Source organism: Trachemys scripta, chromosome 9, assembly GCF_013100865.1.
Source record: "Trachemys scripta elegans isolate TJP31775 chromosome 9, CAS_Tse_1.0, whole genome shotgun sequence".
Lineage (NCBI taxonomy): Eukaryota > Metazoa > Chordata > Testudines > Emydidae > Trachemys > Trachemys scripta.
This window is the reverse complement of record NC_048306.1, coordinates 14,849,981-14,875,870: the sequence shown is the minus strand read 5'-3', so window position 1 is coordinate 14,875,870 and position 25,890 is coordinate 14,849,981. Positions and strand designations below refer to the sequence as shown.

The window sequence follows — 25,890 nt, the reverse complement described above, 5'->3', positions numbered from 1 at the left end:
TAGGACCGATGCATTTTGTTACTGATCTGGTAAAGGGAGAAGAACAGTGCAGTGGCAAAATCTGCAAAGGACATAAAGTTAGATAAATCATGACCGAAGACTACCATGAGAAACTTCAGAGGGACCTAGCAAGCTACGTGAATAAGTAACATGATGGCAGATGGGATAATGAATATTGACAGGAGTAATTTGAATTTACACACTTTACCAGGCTCTAGATTAACTCAAAACTCCAGGGCGGGGGGGGAGGGAAACATTGGCAATCACTGTTGGCAGCACTATGAAAACTTGTGCTGCATTATTAGAGAATTTAAAAGGACTTCCGTAAGTAAAGGGACTGAAAAGATTGGGACTCTTCAGTTTTGAGAAGACATGATAAAGGTATACAAAATAATGAATGGGGCAAAAACGGGAAAGGGTATGTTATTTACCCCCTTCCACAGTACAAGAAGTTGACAATGAATGAAAATACCTTCTACAAAATGCACAAATGTCACAAGGCATTATTTAGGCCAAATGTTTAACAGGATTTAGAAAAGGTCAGAACACTTATAAGGATAATGGGAACATTTAGAGTTATATACTTCTAATTCTTAGTAATGTATCAACAACATTTTAAACAACCATGTATTTGCAATGACAGGACAAGTAGAGAAGGAGGGAGGCCTTGCCAAACCAGATCTTTTAAAAAAGATAGAAAAAAAAGTGTGTGTGTGTGTGTGTGTGTGTGTGTGTGTCTGTGTGTTCGTTCTGACGTTCATTTTTAGTACATTTTAACTTTCCTTGCTGTTTCTTTCTCTTAACAATTAAGCTTGAATTGTTTAACTTAACGTACCAGGAGTCAGGATGTTCGTGTGCAACAAATGGAGAATGCTGAACACTGAGCTATTGATCACAATAAAAAGAATCATCACCTTTAATGACATGCCAACTTGTGTAAATTACTGCTCAATTTGATCCATTTTCACCCACTTCCAGTATCTGAATTAAAACAGCAGTTATAAATGTTAGACAAGGTCAGTTAGTAGAAGAAAAGACTCTGACATGCCCTTAAGAACAGAAATGCTACAGAGCAGCTACTGTCATACTTGATTTTTTTTTTTTAAAACCAATTAGCCATTGATTTCCTGGCATACAAGAGTATTGTACAAATCTTAAATTTTATTTTCAGGTACTACCCTCTTTAAAAGATTACTTTGTATTTACACTGCTAAAGATTTGTATAACAAGTTTATCCCAAATTAAATAATATTTAAAACAATCATGATTGCATAACTTTTCTACTTTAAATTATTAACCCAATTAGTGCTTTATTCACATTTTAAAAACTTGTACAATTTATTACAAATATAAAACAGTGCAGTTTTCCATACATTATCTCAACTCTGAGACAAACACTTAAAAGACATGGAAAAAGATTTAATTTCTATAAACATAACATTTGCATCACTCACATCCTTATTTTCAACGTCCTTCCCTACCCCCTGATTTAAAAAGATCAAACATACAACATACTGTAGGTTTATTTTTATTCAAAAAGTTACTGTCTCAAGACATAAATACAAATCAGAAAACAGTACAATTAGGACAATAGAATGTGGAGGACAACAGGTTAAGGTAAATATATAAAACATTTTAGCTGGTTGAAAACATAAAGCTGTAAGAACTGCTTTCACAAAGAAACACTCGTTCAAGAGTAAGAAAAAATCAATTTAAGTTTAAAATCATATATACAGTCCTCTCAGCAGTTCTATTAAATGCAGTGGTGTGAAAAACAATATAGGCAGTACTTTTAGAAATGAGAATATTTATTTATGTAAAATGAGTTAGGCAGATCTGGTTTTGAGTATATGGTTATCCCATGACTTAGTAAAATAATTACATTTTATCATGATCCTTTAGATAATCTATGGTTTTTGGCTACCACAGCCCAATGTTTAATTTCTGAATCTAAAAAACAGGAAGCCTTTTCGTGTTCACCCATTTGGGGAAATTCTTGTATTGCAAGCGTATTAAGGCATGGAATGATTAAAATAATATACCTCAAGAACTGAGAGACAACTGACAAAAAATATACATATGTAATATAAGTTAATATTTCCTTTAAAATGATGTCTAGCTGCCTAAGCCTTGCAAAATAAGTTGATGTCAAAATGGCATAGATCCACTTTCTGTTTTAAACTGATTTAATTTATTTGTGAAAGGACAAAAAATGAAGTTTAAAGCTTAGCTTTCAAAGAATATTATGGGGTGGTTTATGAATTTCTATTATCCAATCTAATTTACATACAGAGGAAATGTACTGTAACCTGTTAGAAGTATCTTTAACCTGAAGACTGCTTGCAAAGACAGATAGATAAAACAATATAAAATACAAATTTAAAAATCATTTTTAAAGCATGAATTCTCATGCTTTTCTATTTTTAAACATTGTTAAACTTTCAATATATTTCTGAAACCTCATAATTTTAAGTTGGAATTTAAAAGTAAGAAAAAACTAAACAAACTGCGCAATTATAAAATCAGCACCAATTTATATATATATATAATTTTATTTAAAATTTAGATCCCTATTCCCACACTCTAATAAGCTGTATAATTTTTGTTTAGAATTTTTCTGCAAACATACTACAATAAGCTTCTTTTATTTGGAGACAAAATACAGTGGCACTACTGGAAGGAATTTCACAACATTACATTTTTCTTAAAGGACAAGCAAACTTTCAGGGTTGATAATGGGGCGAGCATGACTGAATTATGTTACTTTCTGGCAGTTCTGAGAAGGCTAGAATGAAACTTGGATTTGAAAAACATTTTAGATGAAAAAATTGATAACATTCTGCATTTAAGCTTACTTTTCTCCATGATTATCTTAATTAAAACAAAAGCTTCTCTTGATGCAGATTAAGCATTTAATTTAAAATGCCAAAACTCTGCTGGTTTTACAATTCTAGAAAATCAATCCATCTGTCATTTCAGTTCATGTATGTAAACAAACCCAGCAGAGCTCATGATTATTTAGTACACCCAATAAACGTATAAAAAGAGGAGCTCAAATCTGTACCAAGCACCTCTCAGAATGTTAGATTAAAACAAATGTGGAATACTTATGATTCAGAAATAAACTAACACATAAAATATTGGTTTTTCAACAAAAACTGTAGCTTATCCTCAAACTGTTTACTTGTCCTTTACATTTCATTTTTCAGGCAAACAAAACTGCCCCTTCAATGCACTTGATCTTGAAAGCATGTCATTCTCCTTAGAGAAAAATCTGTTCAGAATTTCACTGTATCTACCACAATTTTGTATTTAAAAACTTCCTCTTCCACTTAGAAAATGGATTTCATCATGGATTTATTTGCTGATCTGGTATTAAAACATTGACACTCCAAGAACCTAAAACAAAGAGAAAAATTTTATATATTAAAAGTGGCCTGCTAGTCAATTTATATTTTTCTACAAATTCTAACTTAAATGTAAAGAATAAGACACAGAACGTACTACTTAGATTACATCACACCAAGACACATACAAATGTTCCAATATATTTAAAATTTTCTATCCTCTCCTCAATCCAAAATTAGCAAAAATGAAGAGGAAATTACCAAGTCTGTAGTATGGAAGCAATACATCTCATATCTATTTATTAGCGGATCCTCAAAAGAATTGAAATATATGTCTATCAAAAAAACAGCACAACTCTTCATCATATTTCTATGAATTTAGATAAAATAAAAATTAGCTAGTTTTTCCATGAGTTAACTATCTGGAATTCTTTGAAGATGTCAATTTCTCAGGCCCAAAACAGAAGTTGAGTCTTCAGAACTGTTAAAAAGCAGTTAGTCTTGGATGGAGTGGCCTATATGCATGTATGGTCTGGTGCAGAGACTGTCTATAAAGAAGACATCTTGCCTCTCAGTTGCTGTCCAGATACAGAGACTAAACAGTGGGTACTGATGAAGGCAACGTATTCAGAAAAATACAACTAGTAAGTAATCTAATAAAACCAAAGTCTCACTTGAGAGACCACATGATTAAGTGAAAGAAAGCTGGATCTGGGTGAAGAATCTGCTCAGGCTTATCTGACACCAAGGAGAGCAAGCTGCTTCCTGAACTATCAAAAACAGGTTCCAGGACTGACGACCCCAAACCAAAAATATCCAGATGCGTTCATTTTCCTCCTTTGCTTTGTATAGGACTTTGAGGATCAAAATATAGTGCAGTGCAACTATGTAAAAGAAATTTCATTCCCTGTTGTAGCAAGAATTTATACAATACTGATGTGCACCTGCTCCTCTCTCTGGCATCAAACCAACTCTTAATGTTGACCTTGGCACTAACAATTAACATGCAACTGAAGTAAACTATAAAAGGAATATAAAAATACATTGTGATGAGAAACCAGTAGTCCTAGGTGCCAATGACACTGTGTGTGCGCCACAAAACAAGTGAGATCGCAGGGAACTATCATGACTTCTTTAAAAACTAAATTTTGGATCCATATGGTGCACAGAACCATCATAACCTAATTGCTTTTTAATGTGTCCAGCGTCTATACCAAAGGGCACAAACTCCAAGAGTGAGGGATCTGTACAAGCAATTCCATGAAGAAACCTATAATAACCCTACCCAGGCGGAATGTGTGTTTATAAAATTAAACAGCATAATTGGCTTATTTTTAAATACTGAGTGATACAATTCCTGAATGATGTTTTTATATGGATTAATCATTGAAATCTTTGAAATGAGTAGCTCAAGACAGATTTTTCTTCTTTAAATTTAAGCAGATTAATTCATTTTGTCTTGCACATTCACTTGACTCAGAATATGCTCTGGATGCATGCACTTGCAGTACTGTAATTTATCATCTGCTGCCATCATGTGGTAATGCTGATAAACTGCAAGTACAGATGCATGTTTAAATTTAAGCTCTATTTAAGGTGAAAATCCCAGCAAAAGTATATGCTCTGTGAGAGTGTTTTAGTAGGAATGGGGTAAAAGGATGGAGTAGGTGGCAGCAAAGGAACAGAAGTGAGCCTGTGGTAAAGATATAAGCTATGATTTAAGTTTTGAGGTCAGAACCATCCGACTGGAAATGTATAATGGCCCCGGATTCAGAGGAACGAACCCTGTGTCAGATGAAATTGGCGACCAGGCTGAACAACATTAACATTTTAGTAAGATGAAAAAGAGGTTTACAACAGTTCCACTACCTACAATTAATGGAAAGGCATTATATTTTACATTTGAAATAAAGCTTAGTGTGTAGCTGGTGTTCCCCACAGGTGCTATCTGAGGAGAGCACCAAAATCCTATTAAAAAAGCCATACTAGTGCAAATCCTGGAATGACTTCCTGCTATCAGAAGATGCCTGCTAATATGGAGTATGTACGTGAGCCAGATAAATGGATATTGGGCAGGGGATGGGAGGGGAGGGGGTTTAAAACTTTAATGGAATTTATATTACATATTCTTCCACTAAATAAACCCCGCCCCTTTATAATTTTGACTGTATGTAGGTCAGATTTTTTTCCTAATTCCATTTTTCTTCCTCATGCCCCCATGAAGGTTTCCTGGACCCACAGGACATCTCCTGTTTCCCTTTCCTACCAGAGCCTGGCTGTTTGGATGCTGCAGCTTGTTATTCTCAATGTAATTTTGTAATACTAAGAGAATGCTGAAAATGGCTAAAAATGACAGCTGATTCTGGGAGGGAAGGGAAAAGGATGTTTACAGCTGTTTGCTTTCAGAATTAATAACCAGGCTACTTTTAACTGGAGGTGACTGATGAAAGGAGCTGGATTAAAGGTTCCTGGTTCAGCTTGTTGACCTATGATGACAAGTTTATATGGAGGCTGGAGACAGCAAGGAAGGTGGGTGAGGGAAGGGAAAAATAGCTGTTCAAGTCGGAATCACAGGCTTTAGTGGCCCGTGCAGCTAACGTTTTCAATAAGAAAAAAAAAATGCCTCTGCCCACTACAGATAACAGGGGAAACATATTTAAACATTTCTCCCCTATTTAAATTCTGTAACCTATGTAGCACAAAGGATGTAAGTGATGCATACTTTGATTGGTGAGGCGACCCCAGCCAGTCATTGCTGACAACTGGCTGTGAAATTACCTGAATGGCTCATTCAGCCAGAACAGGGATCTTTGCTTAGAGTCCAGTCACAGGAGTGGTCTACACTAGGGGGGAGGGGAGATCGATCTAAGATACGCAACTTCAGCTACGAGAATAGCGTAGCTGAAGTCGACGTATCTCGTCTAGATGAGACGCGATAAATCGAACCCCAATAGATCAATTACTACCCGCCAATCTGGCGGATAGTGAAGACGTACCCACATAGTATATAATATATACTATTAACTGCTCCTACAGAAATGTCTTTCCACATTAGTAGTACTGTCTTCTTTTCATTTTGCTTTTGACCTAACCACAGGGAATTACACTCAGAACATGGAAAATCAGAAACCTGGAAATACCTTAATATCACCAGTGTGTGGTATTTCAGTTATACCTACTTAGAAATTCAAGAATATTGTTTACATTAATTACTTTTCCTGTCATGAAAAAAGCCACTACTGATATCATTTGAAGTATCTTCTATTACATAGTCAAATTCTGAAAATTTTACAAAACAGAATTACAGCAGAAGACAGTTTCATCAGCTATATACCAGTTGTCAAAATAATCACAAAGTAGTCCTTAATATTTGATTATGTTGCCACAATCTTGGGTATTCCTTTCCAACTACACACCCAGTTGTATTATACATTTAATCTTACAATTAAAATTCTTTTTAGTTCCCCCCTCTTTTGACTAAACCTACTGATTCATCCATGATTGAAGCAGGGTCAAAGAAATCTGGTTTTAGCTCCGTTCTCTCTCTCCTGTTCTTTGATGGTGGCTAAAAAAAAGCAAGCAAACAAACTGTCACCAAATATGTTAATAGTAAGTTACATTAAAGGTACAGGAAAAAAGAACCACTTACTTTGGAGCACAGATGATATTCATACTTTAAAAGGGTAAAAATGTATTCTTAGGCAAAAACTAATTTTTATTCCTGCATAACTGTTTCTTTTTTACTTTTTGTATGACAGTTTGAACAAGTAGTATATTAAGTGCCAAAAATTATTTTAAAACATATGCAAATTCAACAAAATAAACTTAAAGTAACCTTCCTTTATTTCTTGAACTGGAATTCTTTGAGATGCATGGTCCCTATGGGTCATGACTCTTGGGTGTGCATGCACTCTGTATGCCCAAGATTGGGAAGTCTTCAACAGCAGCATCTGTTGGTTCAAGCCTGCACTTCCTCATGCTCCCAACGGAAGGCATAATGGGTGGCATGGACCAACCACTTCACTAGTTCTGAACTATCATGAATCACAAGATGACCCAAGCAGAAGGGAAGTAGGGTGGGTTGTGACTAACCACAGAAACCACACATCTGGGACAACTCCAGTTACTATAAAGTAACTTTCCTTTCTTCTTCGTGTGCTGGTCCCTTCACTACAGGTGACTCCCAAGCAGTGCTCGTTGAAGGGGAAGGTGTGAGGAAATATGCTGTGCCAAAGGAGGGGTCTCCAGGTGAAACGTGAACCATAGTATGCCTGGTGAAGATGTGTATGAAGCCACAAGTAGCTGCTCTATACATCTCTTAGGGGGATATTCCCTGTAAGAAGGCTACCAATGCTGACTGGGCTCTCGTAAAAGGGGCCCTGACCGTTTGAGGAGATGGGGTTTTCATAAGATCATAGCAAAGGGCATGCTATGGAAATCCATAGGAAATCCACAGAGCTTTTGGGAGCCCCTTCATTCTTCTGCAACAGCAGTGAACAACCTTGTAGACTTCTGAAAGGGTGCCAGTTCTGTGCAAGTAGAAGACTACAGCCCTGCACACATCTGGGGAAGGGAGTCTTGTCTTCTCCAAACTGTTGTAAGATATGGGGTAAAATACCAGAAAGTGAGAAGTCTGGTTAAGGGGAAACCCAGAAGGCACTTTAGATATGAACTTTGGATGTAGTTGCAAAGAAACTCTGCCCTTGTGAAAAACTGTGTAAGGTGGCTCTGCCACAAGGGCCCCAAGCTCCCCAACCCTTCTACCAGAGATAACTGCCATCAAGGAGGAGTACAGGAGGAAAGTACAGGAGGAAACAGGAGGCTAAGGGTTCAAACAGTGGTCTCATAAGAGCAAAAAGGACAAGGTTCAGATCCCAGGTAGGATCCAGTTTTGAAACTGGAGGGAATGTCCCTATGATGCCCTTCAGAAACTTTGCAGTAGTGGGATGGGTAAAGACCAAGCAGTCCTCCAGGGGAGGGAAAACATTGATGGCTCCAGATAGGTACATTTGGAAGCTAATAGACAAGACATCTGCAATGAAAGAAGATATTCCAGTATGAGGAGGATTCCCGATGACACCGGAAATAAGTGGAGCTGCTGGCACCAAAGAGAGAATCATTGCCATTTAGCGGAACAGCATTTCCCCACAAAGGGTCTCCTCAGAGCATGCCCTCTGTTTTCACTGTCCATCGAAAAACATGCCAGATGCAGGGAAGCTGAGTTGGGGTGATTCATCCTGGCCCTGTCCTGGGACAGCAGGTTCAGGAATGGTTGTAGGTGGATGCACAGATGGGAAGATAGCTGTAGGATGGTGGTGAAGCAGAAATGCCTTGGCCACCAGCAAGTTATCAGGATCAGTTGCCCAGTTGAGCTCAATGTTCCCGAGTACGGGCGACAATAGGGGAATGGGAGTGAAGGTAAACCTCAGTGGATCTGACCATTGCACCAGGAAGGTGGCCCATCTGGAGTTGAGGTCTTGGGCAGTCTGGGAGCAGTGTGCTGGGCACTCCTTGTTCTGTTAGGTTGCAAAGAAGATCCCAAGATGAGACCCCCTTCTCCTCCTGCCCTACTACTGAAAGATGTGCTACACTATAAATGGGTAGAGTTCCCATTCGTGAATCTAATAATAAATAAATAATAATAATAATATATGGAGATATCCTATCTCCTAGAACTGGAAGGGACCATGAAAGGTCATCGAGTCCAGCCCCCTGCCTTCACTAGCAGGACCAAGTACTGATTTTCCCCTAGATCCCTTAAGTGGCCCCCTCAAGGACTGAACTCACAACCCTGGGTTTAGCAGGCCAATGCTCAAGCCGCTCAGTCTGACAGGGAATTCATTACCCCTGGAATGTGCTACCAAGAGTGTGACCTGACGCCTGATGCACCAATTCCAGAGCTAGACTGCTTCTCTGCAGAGTGGGGTAGGTCTCACGCTTCCCTACTTCTTTATATAGTAGATGGTGATGCTATTGTCTATTCTTGACCTGCATGCATGAGATCCAAATAATGGCTAGAAATGTCTTGCATACTTTGTGAACCGCCCAAAGTGCAAATAGGTTGATTCGTAGCCTGGATTTGTATGGGGACCAGGAAAATTGGGCAGTCTGATTGTCGAGATGCATTCCCTATCCCAGTAGGGAAGCATCCACGATGAGCGTCTTTGTAGATTGTGTGGGAACACAAGACACACACAGACACACACACAGTTTTCCCACCAAGTGAGCAATGTCAACATGTCCTGTGGAAAAGAAACTTTCTTGTCCAAAGGATCACTGTTCTGGGCATAGACTGTCTGTAGCCAGATTTGAAGGTGTCATAAGTGCAGCCATTTGCATGGGATGACACAGGCACATGCTGCCTTGTGGCCTAACAGGACTAAGCAGAATAAGACTATAATCTGAGGGCTGAAATGAGGCAGATGACGAGATTCCGCCTGGCAAGGAATCAGTCCTGAAGTAAATAGGTGCTCCCTGTTCAGGTCTGCCCTGATAAACTGTATGGTTTGTGTGGATATTAAATTTATTTGGAGTCCTAAGGAACAATTTGAAGTGCAGCGGCGGTTGCTGAGTAATTCCTGGCATGGCTGACTATGAACAGCCAATCATTCAGCTAGGAAAATATTGGTCTGCCTTGCCTGTGAAGGTAAGTGGCCACCACTGCAAGCATTTTGTAAAGACCCTCGAGGCTACTGAGAGGCCAACGCGGAGCATTGTGTACTGAAAATGTTGTTATATATGGCTAAAGAGAGTGCTAATCTCAAAGGGAAGGTCCTCAGTGGTAGTATGGACTGCTCTGGTAATCCTGAAGCCATGAACCCCTTCTCATGACTACTAAAATAGCAAAGGAATGTGATGCTGTGTCCACTGTATCAAGGGACTCCATCATCCAGGATGGCCTGGAAGTGAGGCCTGCATTCTGGAGGCAGTTTGTTCACAAATTCAAATAGCTTGTTTTAATTCAAGAAGTCATATCTAGACATGAACATGTGGTAATTTGCTATTTGGAATGCTAAACTGTCCAATGAGAAAAAACTTCCTTCTGAAGAGATCCAGCTGCTTTGCATCTTTGTCCAGTGGAGTGGATTGGGCTGGTGTAGCCGGCTTTTCTCTGTGACAGCCTGAACCACCAAGGAGTTTGGATTAAGCTGAGAAAACAAATATTCTGCTGCCTTGTGGGAAAATAAACAAAATTGTTTCTCAACCCTCTTTGGGGTTGGGTCACATCTGGCAGGTGTGTGCCAAACCACTCTGGAGAGAGTCACAGCCTGGAGAATGTCTAGGAACTCCTGGGTCAGATCTTGGACCTCCTCAAGCAGAACCTGACAAGAGTCTGATTCTCCTGAGATGGTCCTGGTACCACTTAAAGTTGTCCATTGGTGATAGAGACTCTAGCAATACTGCCTCATCTGGAGAGGACAAAGAAAGCACTGCTGGTGGAGCTGATGCTAGTAGCTATTCCTCCTCCATCTACTGTTCCAGTGGAGCCTCTGGTTCAGGTGGATGGTGCAAGAGGAAGAGTCAAGGAAGACTTCTTTTTAGAGGAAGTAAGAAATATGTACCTCTTCTTGCAGGGATTTTGCCCTCATCTTCCTCATGCTTCCACTGCATGGAGTCCTTATGCTTGCTGAAGGACTCTAATCCATTGAGAGCGGGTGCGGAGGGCTGCCCAGAGGCTCCAGATGGGTTGATGTGGGGAGGGAGGGCTCAGGCAGGGCCTCGTGGAGATCTCTATAAGGTACCTCCAGAACCTGAACTCATGAGATTGTCTGGTTTATGGAAGGAAAGCACAGCAGATGCCACATTTCGAAGGAATGTTTGCTTCTCCAAGGCAATACTGATGGTCTTGTGCAGGTTACTCAACTGGATAATCCAGGGACATTCCACTAAAGGCTTGAAGCCTGGAACTTTGGACATAATAGGTGCCTGAAACAGTGAGGGAACTGCGGGGGTGGGGGGTGAAGGGGACCCACATTATCCCCAACTCAATATCCAAAAGTTTAACCACTATTTATATTTACAGGTATGATGAAGCAGAACACTAAAGAGGAGAAACAGACACTGGAAAATTCTGTCCCAGACTGTAACTGGAGAGGCAATCAGACTATTTTCCCCTTAATGCCCTCAGTTGAGAGCATGAAAAGGTGTAGGGGCAGACCAACAGACACTGCCATTGAAGAGTTTCTGATCCTGGCCACTACGAATGTATGTGCACGCCATACTGACTACCCACAGGAACCACAAAGTGAAGAGGAACTTTGAATAATAAAAAAAGGAACTGTGCTGCCAATATCTTTACATTAAAAAAAACCTGCCAAAACTGTTAAAACCACCTTCAGGTTTTTTTTTTAAAAACATGACCACTAATTGTTCTGTGATGCAAAGAAAATAAGTTTATTTAAGAAGAATCACTGGCTTTAGCTAATACTGAAATAATAGCAGGCTTAAATTAAAAAAAAATCATTAAATTTTCTTACCAAGTCTATGTCCATGGTATCAAAATCCATGCCTTCATTTAGGTCTTCGATTCGCCCTTCTGATGACATCATCACATCTTCAACAATCGGCTCCTCATCATCTTCCATCAGGCTTGTACCACGCCGACTGAAGAAATTAGAAGAAAAAGATTTATTTAGCACTGACCTGAGCTACTCAAAATAAAAAATAAAAACATATTAGAAAATCCTGTATATGAATTACAATTGTAATGAAGAGTGATGGAACTAAAGAAAGGAAGTGAGAGTTTGGTTATCTATCGCTGAACCTGAACGACATAAAACCAGACTCAGCCCATGAAAAAAAGCTCTCTTTTTATTTCATATGAAGAGAGGAGACTGGGAAGAACTACAGGTTTGCTGTACACCATCATCATCTTCAGCACTATTGGTGTGCGGACATAACAGATCTCAGAAAATATCAGACTCATGGCCAATTTATGTGACTCAAAAGAATGATTTTTGTTACTCTTTTCACAGTCTGAGGTGCTTAAATTGACTGGACTTTTTCATTTGGATCTGAGATCTTAGAAATCCGACTTGTTTTACTTTATCAGATAAAGGAACAGAACCACCTTCTCCAAGGGCAAGTCTACTTGAGGTGCACTGTAAAAAATAAATGTAATAGTATTTTTCAATTCACCTAATACAAGTACTGTAGTGCAATCTCTTTATTATCAAAGTTGAACTTACAAATGTAGAATTATGTACAAGAAAACCCTGCATTCAAAAATAAAACAATGGAAAACTTTAGAGCCTACAAGTCCACTCAGTCCTACTTCTTGTTCAGCCAATTGCTCAGACAAACAAGTTTGTTTACATTTGCAGGAGATAATGCTGCCCACTTCTTGTTTACAATATCACCAGAAAGTGAGAACAGGCGTTCATGTGGTACTGTTGTAGCCAGAGAGCAAAAAATATTTATGTACCAGATGCACTAAAGATTCATATGTCCCTTCATGCTTCAACCACCATTCCAAAGGACGTGTCCATGCTTGATAACCATCCAAAGCAGTGCCGACTGATGCATGTTCATTTTCATCATCTGAGTCAGATGCCATTGGTGGTTCAAGTTGTTTTTTTTTTTTTTTTTAATAATAGAATATCAGGGTTGAAAGGGACCTCAGGAGGTCATCTAGTCCAACCCCCTGCTCAAAGCAGGAACAATCCCCAACTAAATCCCCAAATGGCCCCCTCAAGGATTGAGCTCACAACCCTGGGTTTAGCAGGCCAATGCTCAAACCACTGAGCTATCCCTCCCCCCTTCTGTAGTTTACGCATCATAGTGTTGCTCTTATAAGACTTCTGAAAGCATCTCTGCACCTTGTCCCTCCCAGATTTTGGAAGGCACTTCAGATTCTTAAACCTCACATTGGTATCTTCTTTGCATTTTGTCAAATTTGCAGTGAAAGTGTTCTTAAAAGAACAACATCCGCTGGGTCATCATCCAAGACCGCTATAACATGAAATATATGGTAGAATGCAGGTAAAACAGAGCAGGAGACGTACAATTCTTCCCCAAGGAGTTCAGCCACAAATTTAATTAACACATTTTTTTAACTAACATCATCAGCATGGAATCATGTCCTCTAGCCGAAGCATGAAGGGACATACAAATGTTTAGCATATATGGCACGTAAATACCTTACAATGCCGGCTACAAAAGTGACATATGAACACCTGTTCTCACTTTCAGGTGACATTGTAAATAAGAAGCGGACAGCATTATATCCTGTAAACGTAAACAAACTTGTTTGCCGTAGGCTCAAAAGTTTTCCATTGTTTTGTTTTGAGTGCAGTTATGTAACAAAAAAAAAAATCTACATTTTTAAGTTGCACTTTCACCATAAAGAGATTGCATTACAGAACTTGTATGAGGTGAATTGAAAAAAGAAAAAAAAAGAAAAAAAACACCTTACTTTGGTTTGCCATTTTTATAGTGCAAATATTTGTAATAAAAAGTAACAATATAAAGTGAGCACTGTCTACTTGGTATACTGTGTTGTAATCGAAATCAATATATTTGAAAGTGTAGAAAAAGATCCTAAAATATTTAATAAATTTCAATTGATATTCTATTAACAGTGCGATTAAAACTGCGACTGATCACGATTAATATTTTTTTGGCTAATCGCGTGAGTTAACTGCGATTAAATCAACAGCCCTAGTACAGTCGCTTCCAATCCCAGTCATAAGGGGTGGATTTAAATTGGTATGTGTGTCACTTTTCGCGCACAGCATTGACAATTAGGTTATTTAGAGTGGCGTGAGAAAAAAGGAATTCCATGTCTTTAGTGGGAACCTAATATTTCTTGTTTGCCTGCTTGTAGGTTGGTGGCATGAATGCTGGGGTCTGCCAGATAACCTTGGCCAGATCGAGAAGGGCCTCATTGACAGGTAGGGCTATTTTGGACAATGAAGATGCATGCAGGATGTCGAGCAGTTTGTGCTGCTGTTCTTTCACTTCCTCCAAAGGAACCTGGAGGGAGTCTGCTATCTTGCAAAACAGCTCCTGAAAGTGTTTAAAGTCATCTGTTGATATAGGGGGTGGGAAGTATGATAGCCTCATCGGGGGAAGAAAAGGAGTGGTAGTGTAACCTCCTCCTCCTGTTTTTCTTCCACGTCTACTGTTGGGAGTGTCTTGGTCTCTGGTGGTCGAGAGACGGGTGGTGATGGTGAATGTGTATGCCTCCAGCTTTACTCTACGGGAGGATTCTCAAACTGTGATCTGTACATGGCCCACGGATCATAGTGTGGCCAATGTGTAGGGAATGGCATGTGGGGTTGCATCCATGGCATTCCGTACCAGGACCCTGGTTTGGTTGGAAGTCGCAGATAATAAGGATGTGTAGCTAATGAGTTTTGTGCCTGTCCTGAATGTAAGGGTAGGGGTAGTTCTCCTCTTCCTCGTCAGGGAAGAGCCGTACCATCCTCAGAGGAGAAAAGAAGTAGTGCTGTGACTCCGGAGAAAAGGATGGAGGCAGAAGGAGCTCATGTCTAAGTAATGGCAACTCAGACAGGTCAAGTATGAGCAGGTCCTTAGGGTATCTGAACTCCTGGGGAGGAGGGAGGAGCACCACTGGCATTGGCGGATGCATCAGTGCAGAGGGAGAGGTGCATTCGCTTGAGCAGCCGGCAGATGGAGTCGAGGTCTTGCATGGTGCCGAGGTGTCTTTGGTGCCAGAGAGCACACAGGTGCAGAGCTTGGTCGGTGCTGAATGGACTGTTGACACCAACAGACTTGCCGGTGGTTTCATCGGTGCCATGGAGCCTGAAGTTGATTTGATTGGGGTGTCCGTTTTTGAAGATCTCGTGCCAGGGTCCTCAGTACCCAGAGATGGTGCTGTCGAATGCAGATCTGCTCGTTTTGGCTCTTTAGCTGTGGTACCAGAGGTACTCAGATGGTTCCTGGAGCTATGTCTCATCCCCAAAGATGTCAAAGCTACTGAGTTTGTAGGGGACGGTGCTCTGGTGGGCGGTTTGTCAAGAGGGTGATGAGGTAGTTAGTTTCCTCCCGTCAGCACAGGAAAAAACAGTTACTAACCTTTGTTCTTCAAGATGTGTTGCTCATGTCCATTCCGTGCTCTGTGTGTGTGTGTGTGTGTGTGCGCGCTGCACGCACGTTGCTGGAGATATTTCCCTGGTTATATTTTGAGCTGGTTCTAGCACCCTCTGGAGCCATGCACAGGTATGCGCTAGTATAAGGGGTGGGGTGGGCACCACTGGCACCACACCCTCTCAGTTCCTTTGTGATGGTTAACTCTGACTAAGGGATTGGCGGGTGGGTCATGGAATGGACATGAGTAACACATCTCGAAGAACAATAGTTATGAAAGGTTAATAACCATTTTTTCTCACAAACAGTACCCTAGGAGGTGGGCTTGGAGTTCATGGACATGCTGATTGTAACAATGCTCTCCCAAAACTAGCATCATCTTGGGCCTGTTGGGGGATGGCATTAGTAAAATGCGAAGGTATGAACTGATGACCAGGTTCGGCTCTGCAGATGTCCTGGATTGGTACCTGCGTGAGGAATGCTGCTGACAAAGCCTGGGCTTTTGTGGGCGCAATGGCTGGAGGGGGAACGTTTGCCTGTTCATAGCAAGCCAAATACAGGCAGTTATCCAGGATGAGATTCTTTGGGTTGATACTGGGAACCCTCTCATCCTTTCTGCTACTGCCACAAAGAGTCGCATGGATTTGCGGAAGGGCTTAGTCCTCTCAATATAAAAGGTGAGGGCCTGCCTAACGTCCAGAGTATGAAGCCATCATTCCTCTGAGCTTTTGTTCAGATTTTAGTAGAAAAATTATCTGGTTGTTGTGGAATTGTGACAACAGCAGGAAGGCTGGATGGGGGTGCGGTTGGATCTTGTCCTTGAAGAACACCTGTAAGGAGGTTCTGATCTCAGAGACCCTTCTGGCCAAGGTGATCACCATCAGGAAGGTGACCTTCCAGGAGAGAAGTAGTAGGAGCATGATGCTAACAGCTCGAAGAGGGGGCCCATAAGCCTGGACAGAACCAGGTTTAAGTCCCATGGGAAGTGGGGGTTCGGTTTGCGAACCTGAGGATAGAGTCTTTCCAACCCCTTGAGAAACGAGACTATCATATTATGAGAACACTATTCTGCCATTCACTGGGAGTGGAAGGCTGAGATGGCTGCCAGATGAACCTTAATAGACAAGAGTGCCAGACCTTGCTGCTTTGGGTGGAGCAGGTAGTCCAAGATAGACAGAAGATAAATTCTAGATGGAAAGAGATCCCGTTCAGAGCCCCCAACAAGGGAAACATTTCAATTTGGTCAAGTAGATAGTAGAAAGCCTCATACCAGGGCTATTTAGCAAGACTTGTTGAACCTATGCTGAGCAGGCCTGTTCTTCAGGATTCATCCATGCATTTAGGTGCAGAGAGGTGAGTTTCGGGTAAAGAAGCCAGCCATGGTCTTGTGAAATCAAGTCCGGGTGGAGTGGAAGCGAGAGTGGAGCTGCCACCGAGAGGTCCAGAATGTGCTGAACTAATGCTGGCATGGCCACGCTGGTGCTATTAGGATAACCCTTGCCTTATCCCATTTGATTTTTAGAGAACATTGTGAACAGCAAGGGGATCAGTGGAAAGGGATACGGCGGGTGGTTTTCCCATGAGAGCACAAAGGCATCGGAGAGGAAGCCTGTGCTGTGCCCACACAGTGAATAGAACTGATGGCATTTCCTGTTCTGATTGGTGATGAATAGGTACTCCTGAGGAGGATCCCACCTCTGGAAGATAACACAGAAGACTTCCAGGTGAAGGGACCACTTGTGGTGATCTGCCAATACGGTCTGGGCTCCTGGGGCGTGAGACGCCTCGAGATGGAGTGTCTTGCCTCCTGACCCAAGGTGGATGATTGGCCCCTCCTTGCTTGTTGATATAAAACATGGTTGCTGGAATGCCAGGATCAGGTAGGGCTTGCCCCTGGGTGGTGCCGGAGGACCTGGTGTCGGAAAGGTGCCCGACGAACCCTGTTCCCTTCTGGTTCTGGAAGCAACAGATAGTAGGTTCCCCAGTGGGTATCGTGGTGGCTCCCTGGTATCAGTGGAGGGTCCCACACCAGACTCAATTCTCTTGATGGAGTCGATGGTGCCGACGCATGTCCAGGGGTAGAAGAGCGGCCCAGTGCAGGTCTCACTCCGTCTCCCTGCTTGTTCCTCTTCTGCACCGGCGAGCGCCCTCTCTCAGTGCGCTGCTTTTTGTGCTTCTTCCATGGTACCAGGGATGAAGAACAGTATTGGGAAGCGCTTGGTGCCGAGGGAGCACTTTGCACCAACGCCGAAATACTCAGTGCCAAATCGGACTCGCTCGGCTCTGAGACAGGCTTGAGGGTGGCCTCTATGAGGATAGCCTTTAGTTTGATGTCCCGGTCCTTCTTAGTGTGGGGTCTGAAGTCTCAGATTTTACACTTGTTCTTAATGTGAGTTTCCCCCAAGCACTTTAAGCTACTCAAGTGCAGGTCACTCACGGGCATAGGTTTCCCACGAGAGGCACAAGACTTGAAATCTGGGGCATGCCCAGTCCCTGGGACAAAAAATCCTTTGATGATAAGACCTACATACACTAACTATATAACTATCACTTTCAAAAACTATATACGCTGAACTATTAACACTACGAACGGAGAAAAAGTCCAAAACCACTAGGAAGAGACTAGCCAAAGCAAAGAGGTAAGAAGGAATTGAGAGAGTGCGGGGCTGTCAGCACCCCTTATACCTATACACACACGCATGGCTCCAGAGGGTGCTAGAGCTAACCCAACGGATACCGCTAAGAGAAAAATCTCTGGCAACAGTACACGTAGTAAACACATACCCAGCACGGAATGGACATGAGCAAGCACTCGAAGAAGAAAAGATTTCTTCTTAGAAGGATGTGGCGAATGAGGGTTGGTGGATGACCTAGCAGTGTGAGAGAGCCACATAAGGGAAGTGTCCAGACCATGGTCCGATGTTGGATGTAATGATCTCTCTATGAGAAGTCACAGCCAAATGTCTTGGTCTTTTTTGGCCCTGACAGTCAGGCTGTGGCAATGGGTACTCTTCTGTGGGATATGTCCCTCACCCAAGCAGTGGATGTACTGTGGGTGACTGTTGCTTACCGGGAATGCCTGCCAGCAGGAAACATACCTCTTAAATCTAGGAGATCCAGGTATAAGGATGAGGAAGAAAGCTTCCCTGGCGGGAATCGGGAAAATGAAATCCTAAATTACAAATTAACAGGAAGGGTAAGAGGAAGGAAAAATGATAAAGAAAAGAAATAACTACTAAACTACACTAAACTAAGAGGTAAGGCACTATCTAACAGCTCCAAGGATGGAAAGGCTGTGCTCTGGATTCCGTCCCATACCAAAGGCACTTGAGAAGGAACTGAGAGGTAGATGGACTGCACAGAGCTATATATACACACATGCTACACGCGCCATGCAAGACAGGGAGGTGTGCATGTGTGGTCCAATGAGCACTGCTAATGAAGATCACTGATCCCAGGAGCAGGGAGCGCTGCTGCACCTACAGTGGAGTACCCATAGGGACATCACTCAACGAAGGAATCACTCTTGGTTCAACTAGACAGCCTGGTAGCTGGAAGGAACTGAGAGGTGGGTCAAAGCCATGGATCCTTTTATATGCTTTGGTCTAAATGTTCAGAGCCATGAGAGAGCATGGTCCCAATGGCCAAAGCTTTCTAGCATGTTCTGGTAACAATACGTATGTGAAGGTGCTTCCCAAAACCATGGATCTCTACAGGCAATTCTTGAACCTACCCTTACAAAAACTACTGCCCACTCTTCCAATCCATTACTAATCATTGGCCCAAGAAGGCAGCATTGGCGCCGCAGAATGATGCGGATATTACACCCAACACTGACAACAGCCTATATGAGTGTGGGATATTGTGTGTTTTCTCTCCCTGCCTAACAAAAATGAGATTAATTTTTAACAGTCTTAGTTTAAAAAAATTAAAAAATATATGTCACTCAGTAAACTCACTGACTGACAACCAGATGATTGGTTGTGGGCATGCCTAACGTGGGAGACACTTTATTAATTTATAATGTGTTAAATTCCATTGTTAGTTTTGTCATTTGGAGCAACTAGGCAATGTTTTACAGTTCTACTTTTTTAGATCTGTGTAAGTAAGTTTGGATAATCATAAGTACATACCACTGGACTTCTTGGACTAAACAACTTCTCTGAACTTCAAGTGTTTGTTTTTCAACAGTCACAAAAATTAAACATGATCTTGGAATCAAGACTTTTTCTTCTACACATATAAAGCTCTTGTTTTAATAATCTTTTTACTCAAAAAGATATTGCATTCGAAGTGTATTCTCCAGTACAATTCAATACAGTATACCAAAATTTGCCACAGATAACAGTTAATTTAGCATCAGATTCAAGTTCATATTTGTATCAAACTCATGTCATGCTAAAAGACATGGTATTACTTTAAATCTTTGGAATCTATATGAAAAAATAAAAATAGTAAGAAATGAAAGCTTAAACTGCTTAGTCATATAAGCTAAGTTAATTTTATTTTAGCTTCATTTCTATTTTGCCATTGCTTCCATCTCTAGGCATTTCTAAGATGCCAATTGCCAAGATATCAAGGCAACTCAAAAATAGTAAAATTCAAAAAGTGTAACGGGACTATACAAGTTTATATAGTCTATGAAGCCACGCACAAGAAAATTGAAAAAAATTATCATCTTTTTACTCAGTCTTACTCACATGGCATGCTGCAAGTTAGTTCTCAGTTTGACATAGTTCATCGCTGCCCTCTCTTGCTGTTGCCTAGCTGCTTCTTCTTGTTGTCTTTGAGCCAACATCCACGTTACTTGCGTGCTTAAAAAAAATTATTCTCCTTTAAATGTGAACTGGTTTCATATTTGAACAGTAATACAATGTATGTGTTAGTTGTTTCTACATACTTGTAATCAAGTGGAGCTTGATGGTGTTCAGGCTGCATTGGATATACACCCATGTAACTTTCTTCAGGTCGCAACCGCTTAGGCTCCCTCATGATTGTGGAAGTGAGTTGTGGCGTTTGCATCATGACTGGTGTGTGCATTGTCTGCTCCCTGTTCAACCACATGCTGTCACTACTACTGCTTTCTTCAGCTGAAAGTGAAGAACAATATCAGCATATACTTTTCACAACAATTTAAAATCAAATTATTTAAATATGACAAATATAGAGTGATATATCTTTCAAGGTGTCCATTAGGGATCAATAATAACTTTTAAGAATCTGCAGAGTAAAATGTACTCAAGAATGCCTTGGCACAACTGACCATTGCATAAATTATTTTAAATACCTTACCACTAAAAGCACATTGTTTTTTCCTTCACTTGATCTGTGTGCCCATGTCTTATCATTCAGACTTCCTATTCAGGGTAGCATTGCAAGAAATATATATACAGAAAATTAGGTTGTAAATATACATTAAAGGACAGAGATACTCTTATCAATCTGACAAATATAAAAACTCAAGGTCAGATCCCCAGCTTGTGCAAATGAGGTTGGCTTCATTAACTTCTGAAAAGGTCAATATATTTCGTAGTAAGAAAAAGTTCACACCTTCAGGTATTTTCCGCTTCCCTGTGGCTGGTTTTGTTTTCTTATTCCTTACTGTAGAACCTCGACTGCTGATTCCGCTAATGACTGACATAGTATCATCATCACCTCCAGCTAGTAAGGAGTTCCTATAAGACATGAGAGGAAGCCACACATCTTCTCTTCGTAGAGACATCTGAAAGGTCATGAACTTCTCCAAGTAAACATACCTTTAAAAGAAATAATGATTATAAATGTGCAGAATATATTAAGACATTCCTATATTTTAAGAAATGTAAATTTGATTACTCAAAAACTTGCATCATAATGTCATCTTCATTCCTAATTTCAAATACTTTTATAATCTAATTAACAAAAAAGTCTTGCCAACAGCAAACTCAACAAGATGTCTAGACTTGTTCATCCACCTTAGCGTGAAAACAACTGAAACAAATAGTTTGCCTTGTTGTGATCATACTGTTTGCTCCAGTCTAGTTACTCATGGCATATCAAAAATTCAATTTTAGAGATTATATACACATTTAGTACATGAACAAATAAAGGTTACTTGTAACTTGGCATATTCACACTTATGGATAATGTGCCAACCGGTGCAACTTAATCTCTAAGCAGTGCCTATTAGCGGGTGCATGTGTGCTCTATTCCCATCCATGTTCACAAACATTCTGAGGGTGAGAGGCTATGTAAGTGCGTGCTGCGCCTTCTACCATCTCAATTCCTTCTAGTGATGACCCAAAGAAACAAAGATAGGACTCTGAGAAGGAGGGGATGGTGGGTGGGAAGTGTGAATATACAGAGTCACCTCAAAGAACTCAAGTTACAAGTAAGAATATTTCATTTATTCGTGTTTTAACTGCTTATATAATCTGCAAAATGGAATCTTTGGTATTCTATTTTACTCTGACGAAGACTTGGACCTGAATGACTTCCTCTTTTGTTGAAACTGCAAGGAAGAAGCTGTTTGCTGGTGTTGTTGCTGTCTTTGACTTGAAAGATACAATAAAGATTGAGGATAAAATTGTATCTAGTAACAAAAAGAGGTAGGTGGGCTCCTTCTAGCAGTGGAAAACAAACCAAGCAAATGAGCAGTAGATTTAGTCTTAACTTTTCCAAAAGCTCGTCCTCCTTGTTACTGAAAAGAGAATCACTCTCAAAGGTGAGATCCCAAATCTTAAACCTAGTGTCCAGGGTCATCAACAGACCAGGGATGTCTTCTCAAAGTAACAGCAGATACTAAGACTTTGGCCGAAGACTCAAAAATATCAAAAGAAGCCCTGAGAACATGCTTTGTCACATTATGTCCCTCTCCCAAGATAGCACTGGCCAATCTTCTGTCTTCGTCTGATAACACTTGCACAAAGATAGCCATTTTCTCCTACAGATAGAATTTATACAGTGGGACATTGCCACTAGGTAATTAGATACTCTAATAACTAGAGATTAAGAAAAAAATTCTTTTCAGGGCATCCAACTTCTTCCCTCTTTATCTGTGGGGGTTGAATGAGCTTGACCAGACCTAAATAAATTACTCGCTACTGCAACCATCAAACAATGTGGCAAGGGAAAAATATGAAAAACACAAAAACTCACATGGGATTTGATACAGTTCATCTGACTTCTTAGAAATGGGCTGACAGGAAGCATGGGTAACACAAATTGCTTTAGTAGGTTGCAAGAGACTATCCAAAATAGAGGTATAAAATGAAGAGCTGAGAAAACCAAGAGTTGGGGGCATAAACGTGGAGGGCTCAGATCTTTTGACTCTTTCTTGATCCTCTTTAATTGTGGATCTGTCCTCAGATGTACTATGGATCTCACTAGAGAAAACAGCCCAGAGGATGAAGAAACATGAACTGTGAGAAAGGTCTGTCTGGTGATCCTGTAGGTGATTTAGGAGGAGGAGGCAGAGATGGTCCAGAGAAAGAGCATCTTCCATCCTTCCTCTCTTATCATCAGTAGGGGATTTAGACCTTGGAACTGACAAAGTCTTCCTTTTCCTATCCTCAAACGATCTCTCACTCATATCCAATGAACAATCAGATGCCAAACATACTTCTACTACTACTACTGTAACAGTCCTCTTCGGATCAGTCATTGATACTAGGTTTGATAAAGACAACTGCCTATCTGACAGTGGCTGTCTTCTCCTTCACCTTTTTCTTTGGAACGGACAGTATACTTCCTTAACTTCAGTCTGAACACACAGTGCCTTTGACATTCTCTCAGCTTTAATAGGAGGATCTTTTCTTACTAACTAGGCATGTCAGCTAGAACTAATAAAGACATCCCTGGGACTTCTTAGGCACACTACCTTGATGCAGTTGGAGCTGACAGAGACCTCTTAGCATTTGGATCTGAAGATCTCTCAAAACCCAAAGGTCTAGCAGTAAGTTTTCTTAAGCAGGAGCACCTAGCAGCCTGTTTTACCTCTCATTACACATTCTGGGTGAAGGTCCAACAGATGGAACACCCAGAGGGAGAATTATTCTCACTGAGGCACTTAATACATCTCACTTGATCATCCCAATGCCGGAAAATTGACTGAACAGAGAGCACATCTCCTGGAACCTGGCTTCTTCTTTGGATCTGCCAACCTACAGAACCAAACCTAAAAACTAAAACTAAAAATTACTAACACACTAACTATACTAACAACCAAAAAACAAAACAAAAAACCACAACCACCACCAGGCTATCCAAGACACTACAGTAGGAATAAAAATTGGATCCAAAGGGCCAGAACAGTTCACTTCCATCTAGCACTAGCAGTTGGAAGGAATTGTGGTGGTAGAGGGCACAGCGCCCCCTTATATAGCCCCACTCTCAGAATGTTCATGAACTCTGAAGGAACATGAGGAGGTGCACCTGTGTTCTAACAGGCACTGTTCAGAAAGATTCCATAGATGAGCCAACCAGTGCAGCCTATTACCTATATAACTAGGAATATATACAGCCACTTGAAGAAGTGCAAGCTTTTCAAACTGTTAATGCTGTTTATTCTTTCCATGAAAAGCTATGATTTCAATAGCTGAAAGCAGAACAGGAGACACCAAGTAATCTATTAACAATTATAGAACAGCTAATACTTCCTTAGTTTTTAACTAATATTACTATATACTTATTACAAAAACCAGGGACTCTGCTTTAATAGCTTGCCTTTCCCTTGCTTTTCTATTAATTCTAAATGTTACGGAAGTTTACTTCAACATTAGTGATTTAACTATGATGTTTTCATCATTTAACATTTCATAATATTAAGAACTTTCAGAGAATACTTACACTGTTCTTTTGTCTTGTCTGAGAAGTTTGGAGGAGAACTCACTCAGAATATCAAGAAATGCCAAATTTAAAGGAGGATGGCTCTCACCTTGTGGATTAGGCTCTTTAAAAGCAAACTCTATGCCATCTCTGAAAATAAAAGTTAAAAATTAAGATTCAGAAGAATTACCTATTTTACAGTTTTCTATAGCACCACCCACATGACCAAAGTATCTAATCACTGAGAGAGTTCTAATCTGTCATTTCACTCCTTTCCCCCTGCATTAAATCCATGAAGAACAAGATCAAGGTCAAAACCACCATTCTTCCAGAGGTATTGGATAGGACACCCTTGAAAGTTGTCCGTGTTACTCCTATGTGAACTGGTGGAATTGCTGTCTCCATAATCTTTCTTGATCCTCTCTAGTGCATGGAATGAATTTGGTTCTCCAACATGACAAGGAAGAGTACTACCGGTAGTCAACTGGGTCAGCCTTCTTTATCAACATAAAGAGGTTGAAAACACTTCTTCATGATACTTGCTAGCATGTCATGTAGTGTAAGAGGAACCAGAATGAGGCTGAACAGTAAAGTTATTCAGTGCTTTAGTTTTTATTTTGGTGTAGTACAGTCAGGCTCCACTTAAAGCTATGGAAAACATGGTTCTTAAATGAAGTGAAACTACGATAGCAAATCACTTTTTTCACCTCTACCTGACTGGCAAAATAAAAGATCCTCATTTAGCACTAAAACATTTTGTATTAATACATCACTTTGGTAAATTCCCAAAACAAAATATTTGTCATGTCAGAGACAAAATTTCTTGTCTGCAGAAATGAAGTACAAAAAAATAAATGTATCAGATAATTACTTGTGTAACATGGCAATAGCTTCTCTTGTTTTCAGTTGATCAAGTCCAAATGTTAAAGCAAAACGTCGAGCAAGTTCCTTAATACCACTAAATGTCGGTGATGATCTGTCAAAATTATAACCATTTTCTTGTATCATCTCATTGAAAAGCTGCATGAAATGAGGAAGAAAGATATTTACTGATTAGTTTTATACAATATTTGGTATATTTTAGACTGAGAACCAGATTTCTCACTTTTGTGATTGTAAGAAAATAAATTTTGCATAATTAGGCAACGTTTCATGACAAAATAATGAAAACTGGTGATTTATGAAAACCTAGGTCTACAAATACATCTCCCTGTCAAGTCAGGATTATTCCTTAAAGTATATTCTCTAATATGTTTAGTCTAGATTTAGATATCCCGGGATATGAGGCTTTCAGCACATTCTGAATGAGACAACTGCACAGTTTAGTACACCTTGTTCTCAGGGCAATTCCCCAGATTCCCATCCTAAATATTTTCTATTTAGGTATCCACACAGGTTCTCATGTGACTCCTATCACTGTAGTGTGGAGTGCCTACTCAACCCATTAATTTCTAGTTCACCCCTTGTACCACCCTAAATGAAAGTTCCTCCTCTCCACCTCTACGGTGAAATTCTGGCTCCACTGATGTCAATGGCAAAATTCTCACTGACTTCAATGGGGCCTAGATCTCACCCCCCCTCCCCCTTATATAGCCTTCATTTATTGGTAGACCTACGCCAATATTTGGCAAAACTGAACACACTGAGCTCTTTTAATCTTTCCTCTTAAATCAATACTTCTAGCTTC

General features: G+C 40.5%; 1 protein-coding gene across 4 annotated transcripts in view; it reads right to left on the bottom strand.

Moving 5' to 3' along the window:
* Window positions 1–1,515: 1,515 nt before the first annotated feature.
* Window positions 1,516–25,890, bottom strand: part of STAG2 (stromal antigen 2) — a 179,829-nt gene continuing 155,454 nt past the window's right edge. For all 4 annotated transcript variants that reach the window (XM_034782380.1, XM_034782384.1, XM_034782383.1 and 1 more), the window contains 8 exons: window positions 25,075–25,223; window positions 24,225–24,353; window positions 20,949–21,154; window positions 20,299–20,488; window positions 20,099–20,212; window positions 11,825–11,951; window positions 6,835–6,912; window positions 1,516–3,399 (listed from right to left, as the gene is read on the bottom strand). In XM_034782380.1, the coding sequence (XP_034638271.1) occupies window positions 3,376–3,399; window positions 6,835–6,912; window positions 11,825–11,951; window positions 20,099–20,212; window positions 20,299–20,488; window positions 20,949–21,154; window positions 24,225–24,353; window positions 25,075–25,223 (1,017 nt within the window). In that variant the 3' untranslated portion in view covers window positions 1,516–3,375. The remainder of the gene's footprint in view (window positions 3,400–6,834; window positions 6,913–11,824; window positions 11,952–20,098; window positions 20,213–20,298; window positions 20,489–20,948; window positions 21,155–24,224; window positions 24,354–25,074; window positions 25,224–25,890) is intronic.